This window comes from Mytilus edulis, chromosome 9 (genome assembly GCF_963676685.1).
Source record: "Mytilus edulis chromosome 9, xbMytEdul2.2, whole genome shotgun sequence".
Taxonomy (NCBI): Eukaryota; Metazoa; Mollusca; class Bivalvia; order Mytilida; family Mytilidae; genus Mytilus; species Mytilus edulis.
Window position 1 is genome coordinate 29,306,961 of NC_092352.1, and position 20,522 is coordinate 29,327,482.

The 20,522-nt window shown below is 30.2% G+C and overlaps 1 protein-coding gene across 2 annotated transcripts in view; it reads right to left on the reverse strand.

Moving 5' to 3' along the window:
• Positions 1-20,522, reverse strand: part of LOC139488033 (serine/threonine-protein kinase/endoribonuclease IRE1-like) — a 30,186-nt gene continuing 9,664 nt past the window's right edge. The window contains exons 10-23 of one of the 2 annotated variants that reach the window (XR_011655921.1): positions 19,876-19,957; positions 18,936-19,056; positions 18,174-18,406; positions 17,807-17,936; positions 17,327-17,417; positions 16,682-16,811; positions 15,356-15,515; positions 14,459-14,652; positions 13,492-13,633; positions 12,338-12,465; positions 6,933-7,056; positions 6,465-6,532; positions 1,841-3,648; positions 1-1,263 (exon numbers count right to left, since the gene is read on the reverse strand). Coding sequence is in view for 1 of the 2 variants with exons in the window: in XM_071273347.1 (XP_071129448.1) it covers positions 3,475-3,648; positions 6,465-6,532; positions 6,933-7,056; positions 12,338-12,465; positions 13,492-13,633; positions 14,459-14,652; positions 15,356-15,515; positions 16,682-16,811; positions 17,327-17,417; positions 17,807-17,936; positions 18,174-18,406; positions 18,936-19,056; positions 19,876-19,957 (1,777 nt within the window). In the remaining variant the exon portion in view is untranslated. Of the gene's footprint in view, positions 3,649-6,464; positions 6,533-6,932; positions 7,057-12,337; positions 12,466-13,491; positions 13,634-14,458; positions 14,653-15,355; positions 15,516-16,681; positions 16,812-17,326; positions 17,418-17,806; positions 17,937-18,173; positions 18,407-18,935; positions 19,057-19,875; positions 19,958-20,522 lie in introns of both variants that reach the window. The other variant, XM_071273347.1, reaches the window with a different exon arrangement.

Below are 20,522 nucleotides of genomic sequence, written 5' to 3' on the forward strand. Positions count from 1 at the left end.
TTTCATTTCAATAGACTTTTATTCTCCATTTGCATGTAACAAAATATAGGAATGTTTTTATATGAAACAATAACATGATTATGTAAAAGAATTACAAATATGACTATGTGTACATTTTGATGAAAATGTCATGTAATGTTAATTGTTAAATATACATTCTCAATCAAACATAGAATTTTGTTCAGTTTAATTTAAAAACATTAAGACATAAGAGTTCATGACATTTGAGAATGTTTACAGGGATGCTAGATACAATTACTGACTCTAAAGGCAGTGATAATTTGAATCAAGAAATAATTGAAATAAAACAAAAATTATGATGATAAATTACAATGAATGGTAAACATAACACAAAATATAACAAACAAAGATGTACATTCACAGGATAGCAAGGAACCATCACCATTCAATGAATAACTTTCTTATAAGCCATTTTTAAATATGATGTTTAACTGTAAAACAACCAAGTTTTAGAATTTTGTTTACTAGATATGATTCTGTGATGTAAAATGTGCATTTTGAGGATTCATATCACACATTTGATTCATAGACACAGACCTTATCTATTAGACATGCAAATATTGCATAATGAGTAAATACACCAAAGCAGTGTGGGTATAATAACATAACAAATAAATGAACAATACTTCAATAAATAATAATGATAATAATATATTAATCTAATCTGCAAATAACAAATAAATTACATTAATAGAATATGCAAACATCTACGTCAAAATCTTATTTCATAGTTCATAATTTACAGTTTGTAGTAAATTTGTAAAATAAAACAATATATACATTTTACATATACAAAAACTTAATTATAAAAAAAATTACAAAAAAAAGCTAATGTACAACAGATATTTAGGAGTACCTCAAACCAGTGACTTTATTCAGAGAAACATTTACAGTTTTGCCTGCTGTTCAAAGAACTTTTAAATATTTCCGCCGAAAGCTTCACTGAAAAGATAATACCTGTCGTAATGCCTATCTGGTGCAAGTAACAGATATAAACATGATAATATTCATTTGATGATACATTTTGTACTTACACATAATATCAAAAGATTACTTAGGCAACATTAAAAACAGAAACAACCAAGATGTAACTTGAGCTATAGATCACTGATGCTACCACCGTTACAAGTATTCATTAAACAGGAAATTGATGAGCAATTCATGTGAAAACTCATCACACTGTATTATATCAAATTTGAAGTACCTCTGATACATAGTTTCTTTCTTTCCCATTATACACTACTAACAACAAAGGAGTAGGTCCGGTAAGGACCGATTTTGGCCTCAAATTTCAGGTTCATCTGACGAAAAATTTTGACCACTTTTTAAACACTTAAGTGTCTATTTTATTTCAGTTAATTAGTTTATGTGAAAGATTTAAACAGATTTAGTCATTAAAAACGATCCAATTCAAGCTCAAATATGAAAAATCTACCTAATATGCCGAAAAATGTCACTTTTCAGATGGTTTTTGGTAAAAATGAAAGTGGCCGCATCCGTGTTCATCCTCAACCTTTATATATGTTATGTATTATCATTAAATACAACTTACATTTCAATATTAAGGATGAACACGAATGCGTCCACTTTCGTTTTACACAAAAACCGTCTAAAATTTAACTAAAATGCTAGAATTATGAGGATTTCAGTAATTTAGCATGACTTAATGGTGCTAGTACCAGATATATGTGCATTGTATTGTCAAAAACAGCCCATATTTATGTAGCAGAAGCATTCTACTGTCCAATGAATAACTAAAGGTTTACATTTTAACAATTTGGTAAAACTGCTATATTTTGGGGCCAGAAAGGGGTCTTACTGAACCTACTCCTTTAAATCCATATGCAAAATGTTCTTCACCTGTCACCAATATTGAAACTACTGTAAAAACTTCAACATAAATACTTAATATGACCACTAAAGGGTATATAAGGTCAAGATCACATGACATTTACTACTTTCAACGAATTTACATACACATTTTGTTGACTTGTAATACAAAGTTAGGATGAAACAAGACCTTATCCTAAACTGGACTACTGAAGTGTTAAAATGACGCTTAGACCAAGTGATACTTCCTTGCAGACCAGGTCTCAATATAAACAGCCAATCTAAAAAGAAAATTGTCTTCCATAGGAAAGTCGAGTTGAGATATAAAGCACCTTGCAATTGTCAACATTGTTCCTGACAGAGTTGTGGGAGGCAAGACTAAGAATTATATTATTAATAAACAGTGGCAAATACTATATGGATTCGTTTATTTTTGTAGATATGAACTTTCCTGGATTGAGGAAAAATTGTACTTTTGTGGTTTTGCAAAAGTTTGCATACTGGCATATACCCAATTTGTCGGTTTTTGAACGGTTAATTTGTGGTTTACCTTTGCCTATAAAAATAACAAAAATTGATATCCTACAAATAATAATAAATCCACAGTAGCTGAGTGACCAAAAAAATGGAACCTCAAAAAGCAGAAGTCAATGTATGATACATGTGTTAAAACTAAGGCAAATATAACAATTTTTTTTCCAATATCATGATTGTTATAGTTAAAAGATACATATTTTGATAAGAGCAAATTATCACAGTATTTAACGAAACATTATGCAATTATATGAATCCTTATGACACACTTTGGGAACATATTACACTTAACAACTCAATTAAAAATTGTAAAGTCAATCTATAGACTGACCATAGGTAATATAAACTAGATTTTAATTTTTAAGGAAGCATAATGGAAACAAAGACTTTGAAAAGAAAATGAATTTGATATGTTTAAGCTATCAAACTTTCTTTAATATACAGGATTTTGGCATTAAATATTAAATTCTGAACCAAAAATTCCCTGTTTGCATCTAATACAAGAAAATTAAATAATTATCTTAACAGCAAATGATCTATGATGATAAAGAGACAATATTTTGGCTGTAAAAAGATTCTAAAAATAGAATAACAAATTCTCTACAAAATTTCAATCACAATTTAGAGCTAGTTTACCAAGTTAGTCTGATTTAAATTTATCAAGCTACCATTTTTTCATTGATAATAAATAACTTTTATTAAAATCTTCCTTGTAAATTCTAAAATCGATGTAATAACCTCATTGTAAATTTAAATTTTTTATTGCATTCCTAAAAAAATAAGAAGAGTTGGATACTAAAACAAAAGTACTAGTTTTCAGTTGATTATTCTGAAAGTTAAGAATTTAAAAAAACAAATTGTCATGTATGAAGGAATTTTGAAAAGATAAAATTCATTGAGTTGTGTTGAATTGAACAAACATATGATAACCATGAGACAATAAAAAAAGCATCAAATACACATTCTTTAAATGAAATCATACAACCATGATTTTGTGATTTATAATTTGATATTTTAAAATTTCATATTTTAACAAGATTAAAAATAAGTCTTTTCACAAAATGTATTTTAAAGAATTTGAATGAATCTTTATTCAATATAGTAATATTGCTGAAAGACGCGTTCATATTGACAACAACGTAAGGCATTATAGGTATGTATTAACAACTTAGGGAAACGAGAGGTGAAATATTGAACAAACTGGTCAGGAACAGCACCAAGTGATCTCTTTAAATCTTCAGGCAACTCTCTGTAGTGATGTTTCTAAAATAACAAAAAAAATACATTTTTTCATAATATTCAAATGATCACTATACGCAATATGCAGAAATAGAAGAATGTTTCTGAGGACACAAATGTCATTGCTCAAGCTTTGCAATTGTCTAATTTTAAAAGGGCATAACTCTATAAAAGTAAATGACTAGCAACCCAAATTCAAACTATGTCTGCTAGTTTGGGTTCTTAGCATTGTGAATGAGTTGAATAAAATTTGGAAGAGGCAATTAATCTATCAATGCGGAAAGAAAATTGGACAGATTGAAAAATGGAAGGCTGGAAGGAAAGTCACGGGAAATATATAATGCCCCCATTGCTTAAGTTATTACAGAGTAAAAAGAGAAAATGCTTGATAACAAATCCTTTTCATAAAAAAAAACTCCTTGGTTTGCAACAATTTAATCACAATACCCTGATGTTTTTAGAAATTTTTCATTTTACAAGTGTGATATAAATATACATGTATAAAGTTACATCATAATTCATAGATGCCAACCCCCTTTTGACACATTCAGTAACAAACTATAAAATTTTCCGTATTTTTAAAAAGGTGTCAGTAATCATTCAAAAACGTGCATTTACCAATAAAAAATACTGACAAGTGGTTGCAAATTGATGTGCACTAACATGTTTCATTAAACATGTTATCTGTAGTATGTATTCCATTCATTAATTGTTCAGATGCTCTCGACTCATTTTCATTTTGTCAAGGAGAAGTAGAGAAAGGGGAAAGCTACTTTCGGAAGTCAGTTAGTTACCCAAGAATAGGTCGATAACTCCTGAGAAACTGGAAGCATTGGTGTGATAAAAAGCCATGTTTACAAAATTGAACAGCGAATTGGGAATCTGAACTATTCGACTTTGACTGTAATAGCATAGTTTTGATCGCAAAATCAGAAAAATTACAGAAAAATTGTAATGGTTGGCATCTATGCAGAATTTCAAGCTTAGGAAGTCTCCATTGTCATAAATTCAAATGTCCAAATTTAAAAAAAAAATAAAATATTAAATTAGGAATAATTCCTGACAGGTCATCATTCTATTTGTTGCTGGTTTGATTGGCTTTGGATTGAAAGAATCACATTTGACAATGATATGAGATGAAAGATAATTATATTACTGTGATATACTGATTATAGAGCAGAAAAGTCATATCAGAATGATTTTACAACCAAACAAGTACCGGTAATAAGAAACTTCTAGGTTTTATCACAACTCAATGAATATCTGTTTTAAAATTAACCATCCCTATTTTCATATTTCTATGGTAATGTTTCTCAAGATTTTTGTGGAAAGTATGTCCTTAACTTAATGGATCAAATGTACTTCTTCAACTTATAATTTAAAAATTTAAATAAAAAAAAAATTACCATGATATTTAAAAGATGAATTAAATACTGTGTTATATTATCAAACCCATGTAAATATGATTCAACAAATCTATTCACTTTACAATGATACAAAAAAAAATGTCATCAAAATTTAAATTTTATAGTCTTGCACACTTATTTATTAACCACAAACCATAGGTGTTTAAACTTTGTCTAGGTCATATTCAGATTTTTCGATGCACCCGGTAAAGAATTTTGTCAAAATTTAACTGTTAAGCATCGATAAATCACTGTTAAGATCAACGTTATCAAATTTCTAGTATAGGTAGCTGATACCCGTTATACAAACCCTACCCCTTCAATTTGATTGGCTAACTTAAAAGTAGTCCCTTCAAATTTACATATAAAGTGTTACGGACTAAACAGATGAGTGAACAATCTTATTATGAATGAGAATCAATGTGAGTCCTCCTACGAGACGACAAGTCATAGTAAACATAAATATATTGACATCATTATTTAAATCATGGTTACTGTTTGTCTACTTTGTTCCCTATGATACCCAGTTAGCTGACAGAAAATGAACAGTATACAAATAGTTTAATGATATATGTGAATAAAAGAAGATGTTGTGTATATGTCATTATAGTATATACTACAGATTAAGTCCTTTCAAACTAAACATAGACCAAAAGCAACGGTGATCTTTTCATAATCATTTTGACATTTTATTACAGACAAAATAAGTTTTGTAAAGTGCTTTCAGGATAAAGAATTAAGACCATAAATACCAAGTAACAGTAAAGAAAACAAACTTTACTGAAATCTTAGAAAACAAAAATAAAACAACACATCAGATTTGCAAATATATTTTAACTATTAAGAGTCCTATAATGGGGACAATACTGAGAATAAAAGATGAATGTCAAGACTGCTCTGACAACACATGACTGAAACCTCCAAAATAAGAAGATGTGGTATGAGACAACTATCCACCACAGATCAAATAATGTATTAGTTCAGAACTATATGTTAATGTATGGCCTTCAGCAATGAGCAAAAGAGCAAAATAATTTGAGTTTCCCCTGTCTTTCTTTAAACATAGGTATAAGGTTCATATCTAAGAAAAATATAGAGAATACATATTCAACAAGAATGTGTCCTCAGTACACGAATGCCCCACTCGCACTATGATTTTCTATGTTCAGTGGACCGTGAAATTGGGGTAAAATCTCTAATTTGGCATTAAAATTAGAAAGATCATATCATAGGGAACATGTGTACCAAGTTTGAAGTCGATTGGACTTCAACTTCATCAAAAACTACCTCGACCAAAAACTTTAACCTGAAGCGGGACAGACGGACGAACGGACGAACGAACGGACGGACGGACGAACGGACGCACAGACCAGAAAACATAATGCCCCTCTACTATCGTAGGTGGGGCATAAAAAACATAGATGAATTCCTTACTTTGTTTCTCATGGCTCTCAACAAATCTCTGATGTTTTCTCCCTTGTATGTTCTAAACTTTCTGAGATCTACAAAAATAGACTAGCAGTGTTATACTTAAATAAATCATTAGTATGCTATATCTGTGGAATATAGATAATTTTACTTCAATGACAACTTTTGTTTCTTTTTGTTTTCTTTCAATGTTTGAACTTTACTTATCTATAACATAAAGCTTATCAAAGCATTATCATATATTCAAATACAAGAAATTCAGCACTTACAGATGAAGTTAACCTACAACAAGTTAAAAATAATGACAATAGACAAAATACAAAATTTCTATAAAAATTTATCATATTTATTTACACCAAAAGTATCAAACTTATCTTCCTGAATTTCAAATATGCTTTGCATATAAAGAAAAATAAAAAACCAAAGTCACTGTTATACTTTTTCTATATCTTATTTTTAATTGCCAGTATTTACCATTCTGTAATTCCTCACTGATATGCTTTCTCCAGTCAAACTTGACAACTTCCAAACCTTTTTCTTCTAAACAAATGAGAACTTCACTATCAACAGTTTCTTTCTCTATTCTATCACTCACATCCTGTTTAAAAAAGAATACATATTTGTTATAAATTAGACTGTTAGTTTTCTGCTTTTAATTGTTTCACATTGTTATGTTGGGGCCTTTATAGTTGACTACACGATATGAATTTTTCTCATTCTCAGGTGCCTTTAATTGTTTAAGTACACTTCATTTTAACTGTGATGAATAGTTGTCTCATAGACAATCATTTCACATTTCCTTATTTTTTTCACCATCAGGCCAGGTGAGCTAAAAATTTGGTTTGAAGTGTCTGAATTGGTAACTCAAAAATCATCTCATTAGACCAAATTATTACAAATGTTTTAATCAAACAGTTGTTGGAGGTTTTTTCAGTCAAGTATGTTAATCAACAAATATTCATGTAACTTGTTTTTAAAAGTTGTAAACTTTATGAGAACATTTTAAGCATAATTTGATTTTTTTAAATGAGGCAAAAAGTGCAATGTATTTTGAAACTGTATGGTCTCCCTTTAAACATATTTAAAACAACAAATTTGAATAACTGAGCACTTTGGACATACATTTTTTTAGATCCAAATATGATAAATCCAATTTGATATCAATACACTGTTTGCACCAAAGGAGTAGGTCCTGTAAGGTCTGATTTTGGCCTCAAATTTCAAGTTCATCTGACGAAAGATTTTAGACACTTTTCACACACTTAAGTGTCTATTTCAGTTGTTTCAATAAGTTAATATGAAAGATTTAAACTGATTGTCTCATTAAAAGTGCTCCGATTCTAGCTTAAATATGAAAAATCTATCAAATATGCCCAAAAATGTCATTGTTCGGGTGTTTTTGTCAAAAATGAAAGTGGCCGCATCAGCATTCATCCACAAACTTTATATATGTTATGTATTATCATAAAATAGAACTTACATTTCCATATTAAGAATGGACACAAATGCGGCCACTATCATTTAAGATGGAAACCGTCTAAAATTTAACTAAAATGCTTAAATTGTGAAGATTTCAGTAATTTAGCATGACTTCATGGTGCTAGTACCCGATATATGTTCATTGTATTGTCAAAAACAGCCCATATTTATGTAGCAGAAGCATTTTACTTTCCAATGAATAAGTAAAAGTATACATTTTAACAATTTTGTAAAACTGCTATATTTTGGGGCCAAAAAGGGGCCTTACTGAACCTATTCCTTTGGTTAAATTACTTCCACCAGAAAAAGATACCGATAAAATACTATCTCCATACTTTTTTTAAATATCAAAAAATGTTTTAAAATAATATATTAAATGTTTAACTTCAAATCATAAAACAGTGACTTAATTAAATAAGTTTTGAATGTAAAAACTTTATCAGCCTACTTCACTTTAAAATTTATTTTTTAAATAAAATATTTTTTTTAAGTAATCAATATTTCATAATTTCCCAATTTGAATGAATTTGATGAAAGGTACATATTAGTAGAGAAAGGAGTAGGTTCAGTAAGACCCCTTTTTGGCCCCAAAAAATAGCAGTTTTACAAAATTGTTAAAATGTAAACCTTTAGTTATTTATTGGACAGTAGAATGCTTCTGCTACATAAATATGGGCTCTTTTGACAATACAATGCACATATATCCGGTACTAGCACCATTAAGTCATGCTAAATTACTGAAATCCTCATAATTCTAGCATTTTAGTTAAATTTTAGACGGTTTTCGTGTAAAACGAAAGTGGCCGCATTCGTGTTCATCCTTAATATTGAAATGTAAGTTGTATTTTATGATAATACATAACATATATAAAGGTTGAGGATGAACACGGATGCGGCCACTTTCATTTTTACCAAAAACCATCTGAAAAGTGACATTTTTCGGCATATTAGGTAGATTTTTCATATTTGAGCTTGAATCGGATCGTTTTTAATGACTAAATCTGTTAAAATCTTTTACATAAACTAATAGATTCAAATAAAATAGACACTTAACCCTTTCGCCGATGAGTCCCGGTTTACCGGGATTTACGCTTCAGACAGCTGACGATGAGTCCCGTTTTACTGGGATCAGAATACATCTTTTATATTTCCCGCTCAAAACAGTGCAAACATGAGTTATCTTTCTTTGATGAATACCCGGATTAAAGTGTAAACATGACGCTTCCGTTTGTTGAAAACCGTGTCAAAATCAGAGGAAATTTACGGAATTGACGAGAATTTGAAATGAGGGAACATTTTTTTTGAAAGAATATGGAAGAATTGAAGCCAAACTAGTATACTTTTTTGACATAAAATGTTGTTTTTTGTACAAAACACTTGGAATGGACATCGTTCAGTGTGTGGAATTTGTACAGCCTCATAAATATTTTCAAAATTTTGCCGTTTTGGGTTAAAAAATTACGATTTATGGGGTGAAAGAGCAGAATTTTGAGAATTTCACCTATATTAAGCTGAAAATTTGAAAATTTGAATATTTTATGAAGAAACCAGGTGCTCCGCAGGGCGCAGCTTTATACGACCGCAGAGGTCGAACCCTGAACAGTTGGGGCAAGTATGGACAAAACATTCTAGCGTGATACAGCTCTGAATTTGGATTGTGATCCAATTTTTGACATTACATGGTGTTTTTTTTACACAAAACAAATGTCAAGATTTTACAAATTTTACAATTAAAGATTTCTTCTTCAAACTTTTTAAATCTAAAATTAAATAGTTGACACAGCATAGGTTTCTGACACAGAATGAATGTGGTCTAATGAACTTAAAAGTTTGTTTTTGCCTTTTAGCAATTCACTATGCTGTTGAATATTAATCCTCTCAAAAAAATGTTTGAAGAAATTTTCTTTTTATTTATGAAATCTGAAATGAGAAAAATTTAACCCCCCCCCCCCTTTTTTCACATCCCCGTTTCCCTTTTGCCAAAACTGATATCAATTCAAATTTCTAATGGAGTTTGCAACAATAACTACTCTTTTAAATACATCATAAAATATTAAAATGTAAAATAAAGTGCTTGTTATCACTGAATGGTAAAGATTGGTTGGTAGTAAAAGTGAATATACATTGTTTATTGTATAAAACAATAAAAAAAACTTCATCAGCAACATTTTATATTGGCAAATTTCCAATGAAGTTATTTACATAAAGTTATTGGCAAATAAAAATAGAAAATGACATCATAGTCATGTCTGGCAAATGTCCAACATACATTATCTAAAAACATTTTAGATAAGATAAGGAAATAAGATGTAAAAAAACTGCTTGTTATCACTGAATGGTAAAGATTATTTTAATTTATCAGTTGGTAGTAAAAAGTGAATATACATTGTATATTGTATATAACAAAGATTTAAGTTGATTCTGGACAAAGAAAGATAACTCCAATTAAAAAAAAATCTTGCTATTGCACAATATTTTGCAATTAGATATTTCTTGCTTACTATTCTGGACAAAGAAAGATAACTCTAATTAAAAAAAAATTTGCTATTTCACAATATTGTGCAATTAGATATTTCTTGCCATTGCGCAATACTGTGCAATTGAAAAGACTTGCTATTGCACAATACTTAATATAATAATTTTAGATCCTGATTTGGACCAACTTGAAAACTGGGCCCATAATAAAAAAATCTAAGTACATTTTTGGATTCAGCATATCAAAGAACCCCAAGATTTCAATTTTTGTTAAAATCAGACTAAGTTTAATTTTGGACCCTTTGGACTTTAGTGTAGACCAATTTGAAAACAGGACCAAAAATGAAGAATCTACATACACAGTTAGATTTGGTATATCAAAGAACCCCATTTATTCAATTTTTGATGAAATCAAACAAAGTTTAATTTTGGACCCCGATTTGGACCAACTTGAAAACTGGGCCAATAATGAAGAATCTAAGTACATTTTTAGATTCAGCATATCAAAGAACCTAACTGATTCATTTTTTGTCAAAATCAAACTAAGTTTAATTTTGGACCCTTTGGACCTTAATGTAGACCAATTTGAAAACGGGACCAAAAGTTAAGAATCTACATACACAGTCATGACAGTTAGATTCGGCATATCAAAGAACCCCAATTATTCAATTTTGATGAAATCAAACAAAGTTTAATTTTGGACCCTTTGGGACCCTTATTCTGTTGGGACCAAAACTCCCAAAATCAATATCAACCTTCCTTATATGGTCATAAACCTTGTGTTTAAATTTCATAGATTTCTATTTACTTATACTAACGTTATGGTGCGAAAACCAAGAAAAATGCTTATTTGGGTCCCTTTTTGGCCCCTAATTCCTAAACTGTTTGGACCTAAACTCCCAAAATCAATATCAACCTTCCTTTTGTAGTCATTAACATTGTGTTTAAATTTCATTGATTTCTATTTACTTAAACTAAAGTTATTGTGCGAAAACCAAGAATAATGCTTATTTGGGCCCTTTTTTGGCCCCTAATTCCTAAACTGTTGAAACCAAAACTCCCAAAATCAATCACAACCGTTCTTTTGTGGTCATAAACCTTGTGTCAAAATTTCATAGATTTCTATTAACTTAAACTAAAGATATAGTGCGAAAACCAAGAAAATGCTTATTTGGGCCCTTTTGGCCCCTAATTCCTAAAATGTTGGGACCAAAACTCCCAAAATCAATACCAACCTTCCTTTTGTGGTCATAAACCTTGTGTTAAAATTTCATAGATTTCCATTCACTTTTACTAAAGTTAGAGTGCGAAAACTAAAAGTATTCGGACGACGACGACGACGCCAACGTGATAGCAATATACGACGAAAAATTTTTCAAATTTTGCGGTCGTATAAAAATTATCAAAACATAAACAAAACTGTAAACATGGTGTTAGTGAATAAAATAAATACACAAATACCTACAAACAGGTTTTTATTGATATTTATTATGAAGATCTCCCACTTGAGTAAAAGTAGCCAGGGAAGCCATCGTCTCGGAGTAGCTTCTGTCTGGGCAGCAATCGGTGAAAGGGTTAAGTGTTTAAAAAGTGGTCAAAATCTTTCGTCAGAAGAACCTGAAATTTGAGGCCAAAATCAGTCCTTACCGGACCTACTCCATTATTAAGGAAACAAATAGTATATCATGTAGTATGACTTCAAGAAACAAACTTTTTATTTTCATGTTTTCAGCAGGTACAAAAAGGACATCAGAGCAATTTTGATCTAGAAATAATATGAGTAAGGCACTATGCATAAGTTATTCCTGATAAATCTTGTAAACATGAAATTCAAATTGAAAACAACAGTGTTTTATTCAATCTTATAAACATTGTCAACCAAGCTGAACTGTATCTAGTCTCATTAAGAAGATAGAAATCAATACCTGAAAAAATGCCATTTGTCTTTCTCTACTCCAAAACAGGGGATGTTTCAAAATAGCTTTTGCACATAATCTTTTTGATGGTTCAAAACATAAAAGTCTGTCAATCAAATCTCTTCTTACATAAAAATCTGAAATAAAATAAATAAGAATCAGTTTGTCATTACTTTTCATTAAAAACAAACCATGTTAGGTCTACATTGGTGTTCTATAATTGTTCCGAGTTTAACCATAGACTTCAATCAATACTTATTGAATAAATACCGGTAGTATGATTTCCTAGCCAATGCCAAAATTAATTTTATTTTGAAATTTTACCATCTATACCTATTAGCTTGCCTCATATGTAAAAATTCACTAAAAAACTCCCACAATGACAGGTTAGGACTTTATTTTAATGCAAACCTTTTTATGCTTGTGTCAAATGGTTTAAAATGTAGAACAATTTTGTTGTTTGCATGAAACTATTTGGATTAACTCAAATAACTGTTTATGTCCCGTTATATTTAGTTATTTTTCCATCACCAATAAAAGCATAACTTTGTCACCTTTGCATTGAACTTCTCTTTGTTGTATATCAGATGCAATTGAATTTCATATTACATGCATAGAACAAAAAATAAACCTGAAATTTAAATGACAATACATTTCAATTTGATTTTCTACAATAAACATAAATAAAACAAGTGAAACTGCAAGCTACTGCTCACTGATGATTCACCAGCTGAAATATTTCTGTTAACAGGAAATTGTTGAGTGGTGAATCTGAAAACAGGGTATAGCTGACTTATATAAACTCTGAAACCAAATTTCAGAAATCCTTGTATTGTAGTTCCTGAGAAAAATGTTACGAAAAATTTCAACTTAGCTATCATGTATAAAATGAAACAAGTGTTTGGTAAACAGGAATTTGTTGAGTGATGAATCTGAAAACGCATCACACTGACTTATATAAACTATGAAAGCAAATTTCAGAAATCCTTGTATTGTAATGTGACGGAAATATTTATGGGACAGACGGACTGATGGACTGACTGAAGGATGGACAGACAGAGGTAAATCAGTATACCCTCTACCCCCACTTTTTTAAAGCGAGGGTATAAATTCTGCTGGTAAACTATTGCTTCAAACCATTTATCTCTAAAAAAATATCTTACCTGTCATGGGAAGACTTTGTAGACTGTAGTCTCCTTCCAGGATATTTGATTGCCTTCTGAGTGAATCACCAAATGGATGCTTTCCTCTTGTTAAAACATAATATATCACACATCCAAAAGAAAACATGTCTACTGCACATGTCTGAAAAAAACAAATTATAACATCTTGTGAACACCAAAACACACTTAAATTAATTAGTTATATAGTTGAGAATAGAAATGGGGAATATGTCAAAGAGACAAAAACCCGACCAAAGAGCAGATAACAGCCAAGGCCACCAATGGGTCCTCAATGCATAGAGAATTCCTGCACCCTGAGGTGGGCCTCAGCTGGCCCCTAAATAAAAATATGTACTAGTTCAGTGAAAATGGACGACATACTAAACTCCAAAACATAAATGAACTAAAATTAAAAAAACATACAAGACTAGCAAAGGCCAGAGGCTTATGCTTAGAAAAATCCCTCTCATTTGTGTTTTTAATTTTAATCGAGTTCACTTGGAAATATGTAAAATATGATGGCCATACTCAAATCCTTCTTAGCCAATATACCAAATGTATACAGCAATTAGAGTGCTATTTCTTTGCTTTTGTTTATTTTTTACATATGTTTATAGTGATTTTGTGTCATGAATTGAATGTACACCATATAATTTCTTTTCAATAAGTCCCATCAACAGATACAGAATAGTTGCTTTATACACAAGTTTATGCACATGAATCTTTCACAAGGTTAAAATCACTCTGCAAAGAATTCTATTACCACACATTTTAAACTTCTTGTCAAGTATATAACCATGATGTTAGATTTCAGGTCTTTGACAGTTGGTGCTGAATTTACATATGAATATAGTGTACAAGTAATTGTAAGTAGGGTTAACATTCTGTTCTTCTATGCAGGTATTTACTGTTTCATTGACATTTTATAAATATAATGTACAAGTAATTGTAAAAAGAGTTCACATACTGTTCTTTTATCTTCATCTAGCATTTCTGGTGCTATCCATCCTTCTGTTCCCGCTGCTCCTGACCTTCGTGAAAATGAGATTCTGCCTGCTGTCAACTTTTTACATAAACCAAAATCTGATATAAGAGCTTTTACATTGCCTCCTGTGTCAGGCTGTGAAATGAGTACATTGTGTGGTTTTATATCTCGATGAACTGTAAGCAGATTGTATATTCAATTTAAGTATAAAATTTAATAAAATGCATACAGTTTGTATATACCAATAAGCCAATGTGACAGCTTAAGACCGTATTTTATCTTACCATGCTATCTGTACAACAAGTCTCCTGTTGCTTTTGATTTGCTTTGTAAATAATCCTCAGTATTTAGATTTCATATTTTCCATGTACTGCATTAGTCTATTTTTTTATTAAAGACTTAAGGCTTTATGGCATCCTAGTTATTAATTTCTGTGTCATTTGGTCACTAGTGATATGTTGCCTCATTAGCATTATTTAACATCACATCTCCATTTCTATATTTAATTTTGGATTTAATTTTTCTCAAAAAGTTATTTCCCGTAAGGTGGGACATTGTTGTTCTCGTTCTATGTGTTCTTTGGCTTTAAATCCTGTCATTACACTTAAACTGCTTTTTATGTTTAGTTACTATTCTTATTACATGAAATAAGGGATACCATCAAGGTAGACAGGTTTCTTGTTCATGTATGCTAACTTCAAACCGTATATGCTATTTCTATGCTTTTTATACACAACAAAACCATTAGAAACAATCATTTTCCAAAATTGCATAACTTTTAAGCTTGATTTACTTCTCGCTGTTGCTCTTACTTGACCTAGTACCAGATTATCTTAACAAGAGAAGGTAACTTTTTATTGTTTTCCAATACTAACTCACCAATTCCCAAAGAATGTAGATGAGCTATTCCTGATGCAGCTTGGTGTAACAGTTGTAGAGAATCAAATGTTCTGGAATACTGACTTTTTCCTTCAACATAATCCTGAAGTGTAGCTACACATAACTCTAAGGCTATGTATCTAAACTGGTTATCTGATTCCTACACAAAATATACAAAGTGTCATTAATAATGGTATGTTTGGTAAAACATCAACAATCAAAGTGCTTATAAGCACTGAACGGTAAATATTGCTTTAATTTATCAGTTTGAAGTAAAAGTATTTATTGCTTTGGTTGTAGTTGATTTAACAGCAATTCTAGACAAAGGAACTCCAAATTTTTCAAAGACGATTTTAACAATGACATCATTCTATTTTTAGAACAGATATTAGATTCCTTCTCTTGCAAAAGTTATGTAATTTTCTTCATAAGTGTAACATCATTTTGTGCCTTAAGTATCTGAGCATATATTACATTGATAAATTTCATGGATAGGATGTATAGAATGTTATGATCAATGCACTATATTTTGTGTATCAAAAAAGGTAGTGATAAGCCTTAGAACATTTAGATATCAAGTCAGTCCCATAAGGTATTGATTGCATTTCATGCAATCTTTACCTAAAAACTATTCTACGGCCTTTGTTAGTCTTGTATGATTTTTGGTAGGGTTGCTGTCTCTTTGACACATTCCCCAACTATTCTCAATTTTATTAAGTACAAAGAACATATAATGAATGCTTTGTCTTTATATCTATGTTATATACTTGTGCTTTGTTATGCCTATTGTGAAATGATCTTAAGAAAATGTTCTATATCACTATTTGCTTTTCAACCTATGAAATTTGTCTTGGGGAAGTTAAAATTTCGTGTTTCTTAGTGTGGTTATTTTTGCATGACTTTGATGCAGGGGATATAAAATTTAGAGAAACATATTCCTCTTATGGTTGTGGCCTGTTCTCTATTTCTTGTGTGATAAGATATTTCCTGTATCACACTACATGGGATGTGATAAGGAAAAGTGATACGAAAATCTGTGTTAATTTGATTGGCTTATCCAGTATCATAAGATGATATTACGGAATTTCCATTGAAATAATAAACTCACCAAAGGCTCATTTGTCAAGATATTTAAATTAAATAACTGGAGTTAATGACAAGTTATATCCCATTCTAACTTGATATGAAACCTATACATATCCATTCATGTTAAGGCCTGGATGTAGGTTTTAGAATTTTACATGGACAATATAGCATATCCTTTCCTGAGACTTATAAAGTAAATCAATCAATGTTTATAAACATTTTTAGTTCCTTTACACCTACCATACAAAAATATCTAATGACATGTGCATGTTGGTCAGATTCTCTCAACAGCTCTACTTCTCTGTCAGCAAATGTAAAACATTCTGGTAACAACCTCTTTACAGCACAAGGTCTGTTCTCAAATCTTCCTCTGAAATATTTTATTTTATTTACATAAAATAAATTTTCTATATATAACTCATATAAAGTTAATTTTTCTATATATAATTCATGTAAAGTTAATTTTTCTATATATAATTCAAGTAAAGTTAATTTTTCTATATAGAATTCATGTAAAGTTAATGTTTCTATATATAATTCATGTAAAGTTAATGTTTCTATATAGAATTCATGTAAAGTTAATGTTTCTATATAGAATTCAAGTTAAGTTAATGTTTCTATATAGAATTCATGTAAAGTTAATGTTTCTATATAGAATTCTTATAAAGTTAATGTTTCTATATAGAATTCATGTAAAGTTAATTTTTATATATATTTATAAATAATCACATTTTCGGTTATATTACATATTATTAGAATATTACAGTTGAAGAATTGTGTTAGTTTGGTGCCTTTATTATATTTCAATAAGGTTATATAATGTGTAATGAACAAAATAAAATATGGCTGATAGATTATAATATGTTTAGATTGTAACTGACTTACTTATAAACAAATGTTCCTTCACAACCATGGCCAAGTACTGCCTTAGGATTATAAACTATTTTACCAACCTGTACATGTCCATCTGGTACAGCTGGAAGTAAATAATATATCATTAATAGTTATTGACTTTAAATATTGACAGTAGAATTAAGATTGGGGCATTTAGTTGATCACTATATAGATTCGTCTTGTTCATTGTTAAAGTCCATTCTGTTGCCTTTAGTGCTTACTTACATCAACTTCTTTTGGGCTCTTGGATATTTTTTTTCATTGGCAATCATACCACATCTGCTTATAAAGCAGCATAATTTCCACTTTTTGTCTCATATTTCAAAACAACAACATATCATTCACCAGTAATTTTAAATATTTAATGAAATTACAATCATATAAATATGAAGTAAATCTTATGACTTCTGTGTACAATTGTTTGAAAGGTTATTGTTTCCTACACAAATAATTAATGTACAGTATACTTACCATCATATAAATCAGATGAAGAACTTCCACTTTTATGCATTGATGTCTGAGCAGATTTTTGCTCTTGGCTCATTAACTTTTGTTCTTCTAATTGTTTCTGTAGTAATATCTTAATAGACTGTTCTGTTCTCTACAAAAGATAAGTTTAAATACTTCAAATCTTTAGAATTCATAAAACTATTAAGAAATTAAGCATCACAGACAGATTATACAAAATTCTATCAGTCTGTCTAACCATCAATACATTGTAGAGTATACTTTATTATGTTTCTTGTCTTTTTTGTACAAATCATAAACTGTAAAATACTACCCTAAAAATAATCAAACCATTTAAAGAGTAGTTTCAACCCAATGTCTTGTAACTTACCCTTGTGAACATATAGAATGCCATAAGAACAGTGATGATTAGGACTGCTGCCGAACTAACAACCTTGACATCAATATATTGATATATCCCTTGGTCAGTTGTTGTGGTAATGTTAGGTTTTATAGGTTCCGGAACAGGGTCAATATTTGGAAAGATCACATTATTTGATTTGTCAGTTATTGCTAATGCAGGTGACATTTTGTTGCTAGATTCTTCTGGAATCTCATGGTGACCTACAATAAAAAACATTTTCTTATTTTCTTTCATCCATTCAATTTATTCTAAAAGAAGAAATTTTCCAAAAAACTCCATGCCCCGTTCACTTAATCTAATTTCAATATGCAGTTTAAAAAACCCTAAGTTGACTTTTTTTAAAGTATGCATCAAATAAATGTTTACTAAGTTTCAAGTTGATGTGACAACAACATCATAGTAAACTTCTTTCAACCAAAATTTTAACCTGATGAGGGACATCAAACGGAAGGATTAATAGACAGACACACAGATGAGAGATCAAAAAGCCATCATAGGCAAAAATATTTAATCAAAATTAAGTATTAAAATACCTCCTCTATCATTTAAATGGGTATTGTTAATCTAGTATCTCATCTATATTATTTATTAATATCTTATCTAGAGCTCTTACAGTGTAACCATGTTTCAGCAGGTCTTAGATTTTATTAATGAACCTTTCTGACATGTGGATCTGTGTAAGAAAAAAGGTAAAGCTGACACATATTTATATTTGAGTTTACTTCTCACCTAACATCATGTAAGAGTGTTCTCTACGTTTGGTTGAGGCTGTAGAAGTTTCCTCACGACTGGACCCTTTCTTTGGAGGTAACTTTGGTCCCTCAAGAAGTAATGGTCCTTGATTTTTTGGCTGAAATATTAATGAAAAAGGTAGAGAATTATTTTAATATTTTCTAGTTTTGGTGTTTACTGCCAATTTTTTTTTATGACCTCAACCTTTTTTATAATATTCTTGAAACTGGTCGGATCTGATGTCAACACTTCTTTAAAACACCTCTCCCAACCTATGCATACAGTTTTGATATGTTTGAAATTGGAAATAATATAATCACAAATAAGCAAGTAGGATACACAATTTTGATATACACATGTTTGAGTTTACCACACTTCTCAACCTTTAAAACACTTCAAATGGTTTTTTTTATATTTTCATATTTTAGGCTAGATTTAGATTCAATCACTTTCAAAAATAATATTTAACTGTAGTTGTATGTCTGAAGTTCCTAAATACACATCCACAATAGATGACACAAAAAGGATAAAAATAATTGTTTTTTGCTTTTGTCATCTTTTGTCTACAATAGCTTCCTTTCTAAGCATTGATAAGGGCCTCAGGGAAGACTGGTTATATAGCTAACTGTGAACCCTCTTAAAATAAAGCATTGTTGTTGTTATTGTTGTTGTTGATAATTCGACCTGTTTAATTTGTTCTCTTGTTTCTATTTCAAGTGTCAAGTAATAACAAACATGTACTATTCCTTACCACTAATACAAATATGCATGCAAAACTTTCTAAATGAATATTTAAAACAAGAATGTGTCCATAGTACACGGATGCCCCACTCGCACTATAATTTTCCATGTTCAGTGGACCGTGAAATTGGGGTCAAAACTACTATCGTAGGTGGGGCATAAAAAAACTATTCAGGGGACATAATTTCAAACTTACTGCAACTGCTACAGTTGTTTCATCCACTAGAGATCCTAAGGCATAAAATCCATGTTCATATTCTCCAACATATAATGTAGGGCTGAAAATAAATATCATCACTAATTATAAGTAACAATGTATTTCTATAAGCAGAAGTGCTTGGAGATGAATGAAAAAAATGAAAAAATCGTTTTAGAGAATCTATATATCAGAGTCATATTTGACTGACTGATTGGTGTTATTAGCCACTTTCAACAGTATTGTGCTTTTTGGTGGTGGTCAGTTTTTATTGGTGGAGGATACTGGAGTGCCCAGAGAGTACTACCACCTTCTGTATAAAACTTACAGTCCTAGTCAATTAAGATTTGAGTCAAGTTCACCTGCCCCTTTTGGGAATTAAACTCACAACTTCAGTGTAGACTGGCTAATTATTCAGTATTGCACAACTTAGACCACTTGGCCACCTAGGCCCCTTAGTAATATTGAAAAGTTGAAACAAGTTTTATTATGACAAAAGAATTGGACACAAGATACAGCTTAGAATTATCAACTCCATTAATTTTATATTAAAATTTTATAGTTATATTTGAATAACAAATAGATTTTACCATCTCATTTTTTGCTGCCAATAATTTTCTTTCTTTTAAGAAAAAAATATTGGTTTG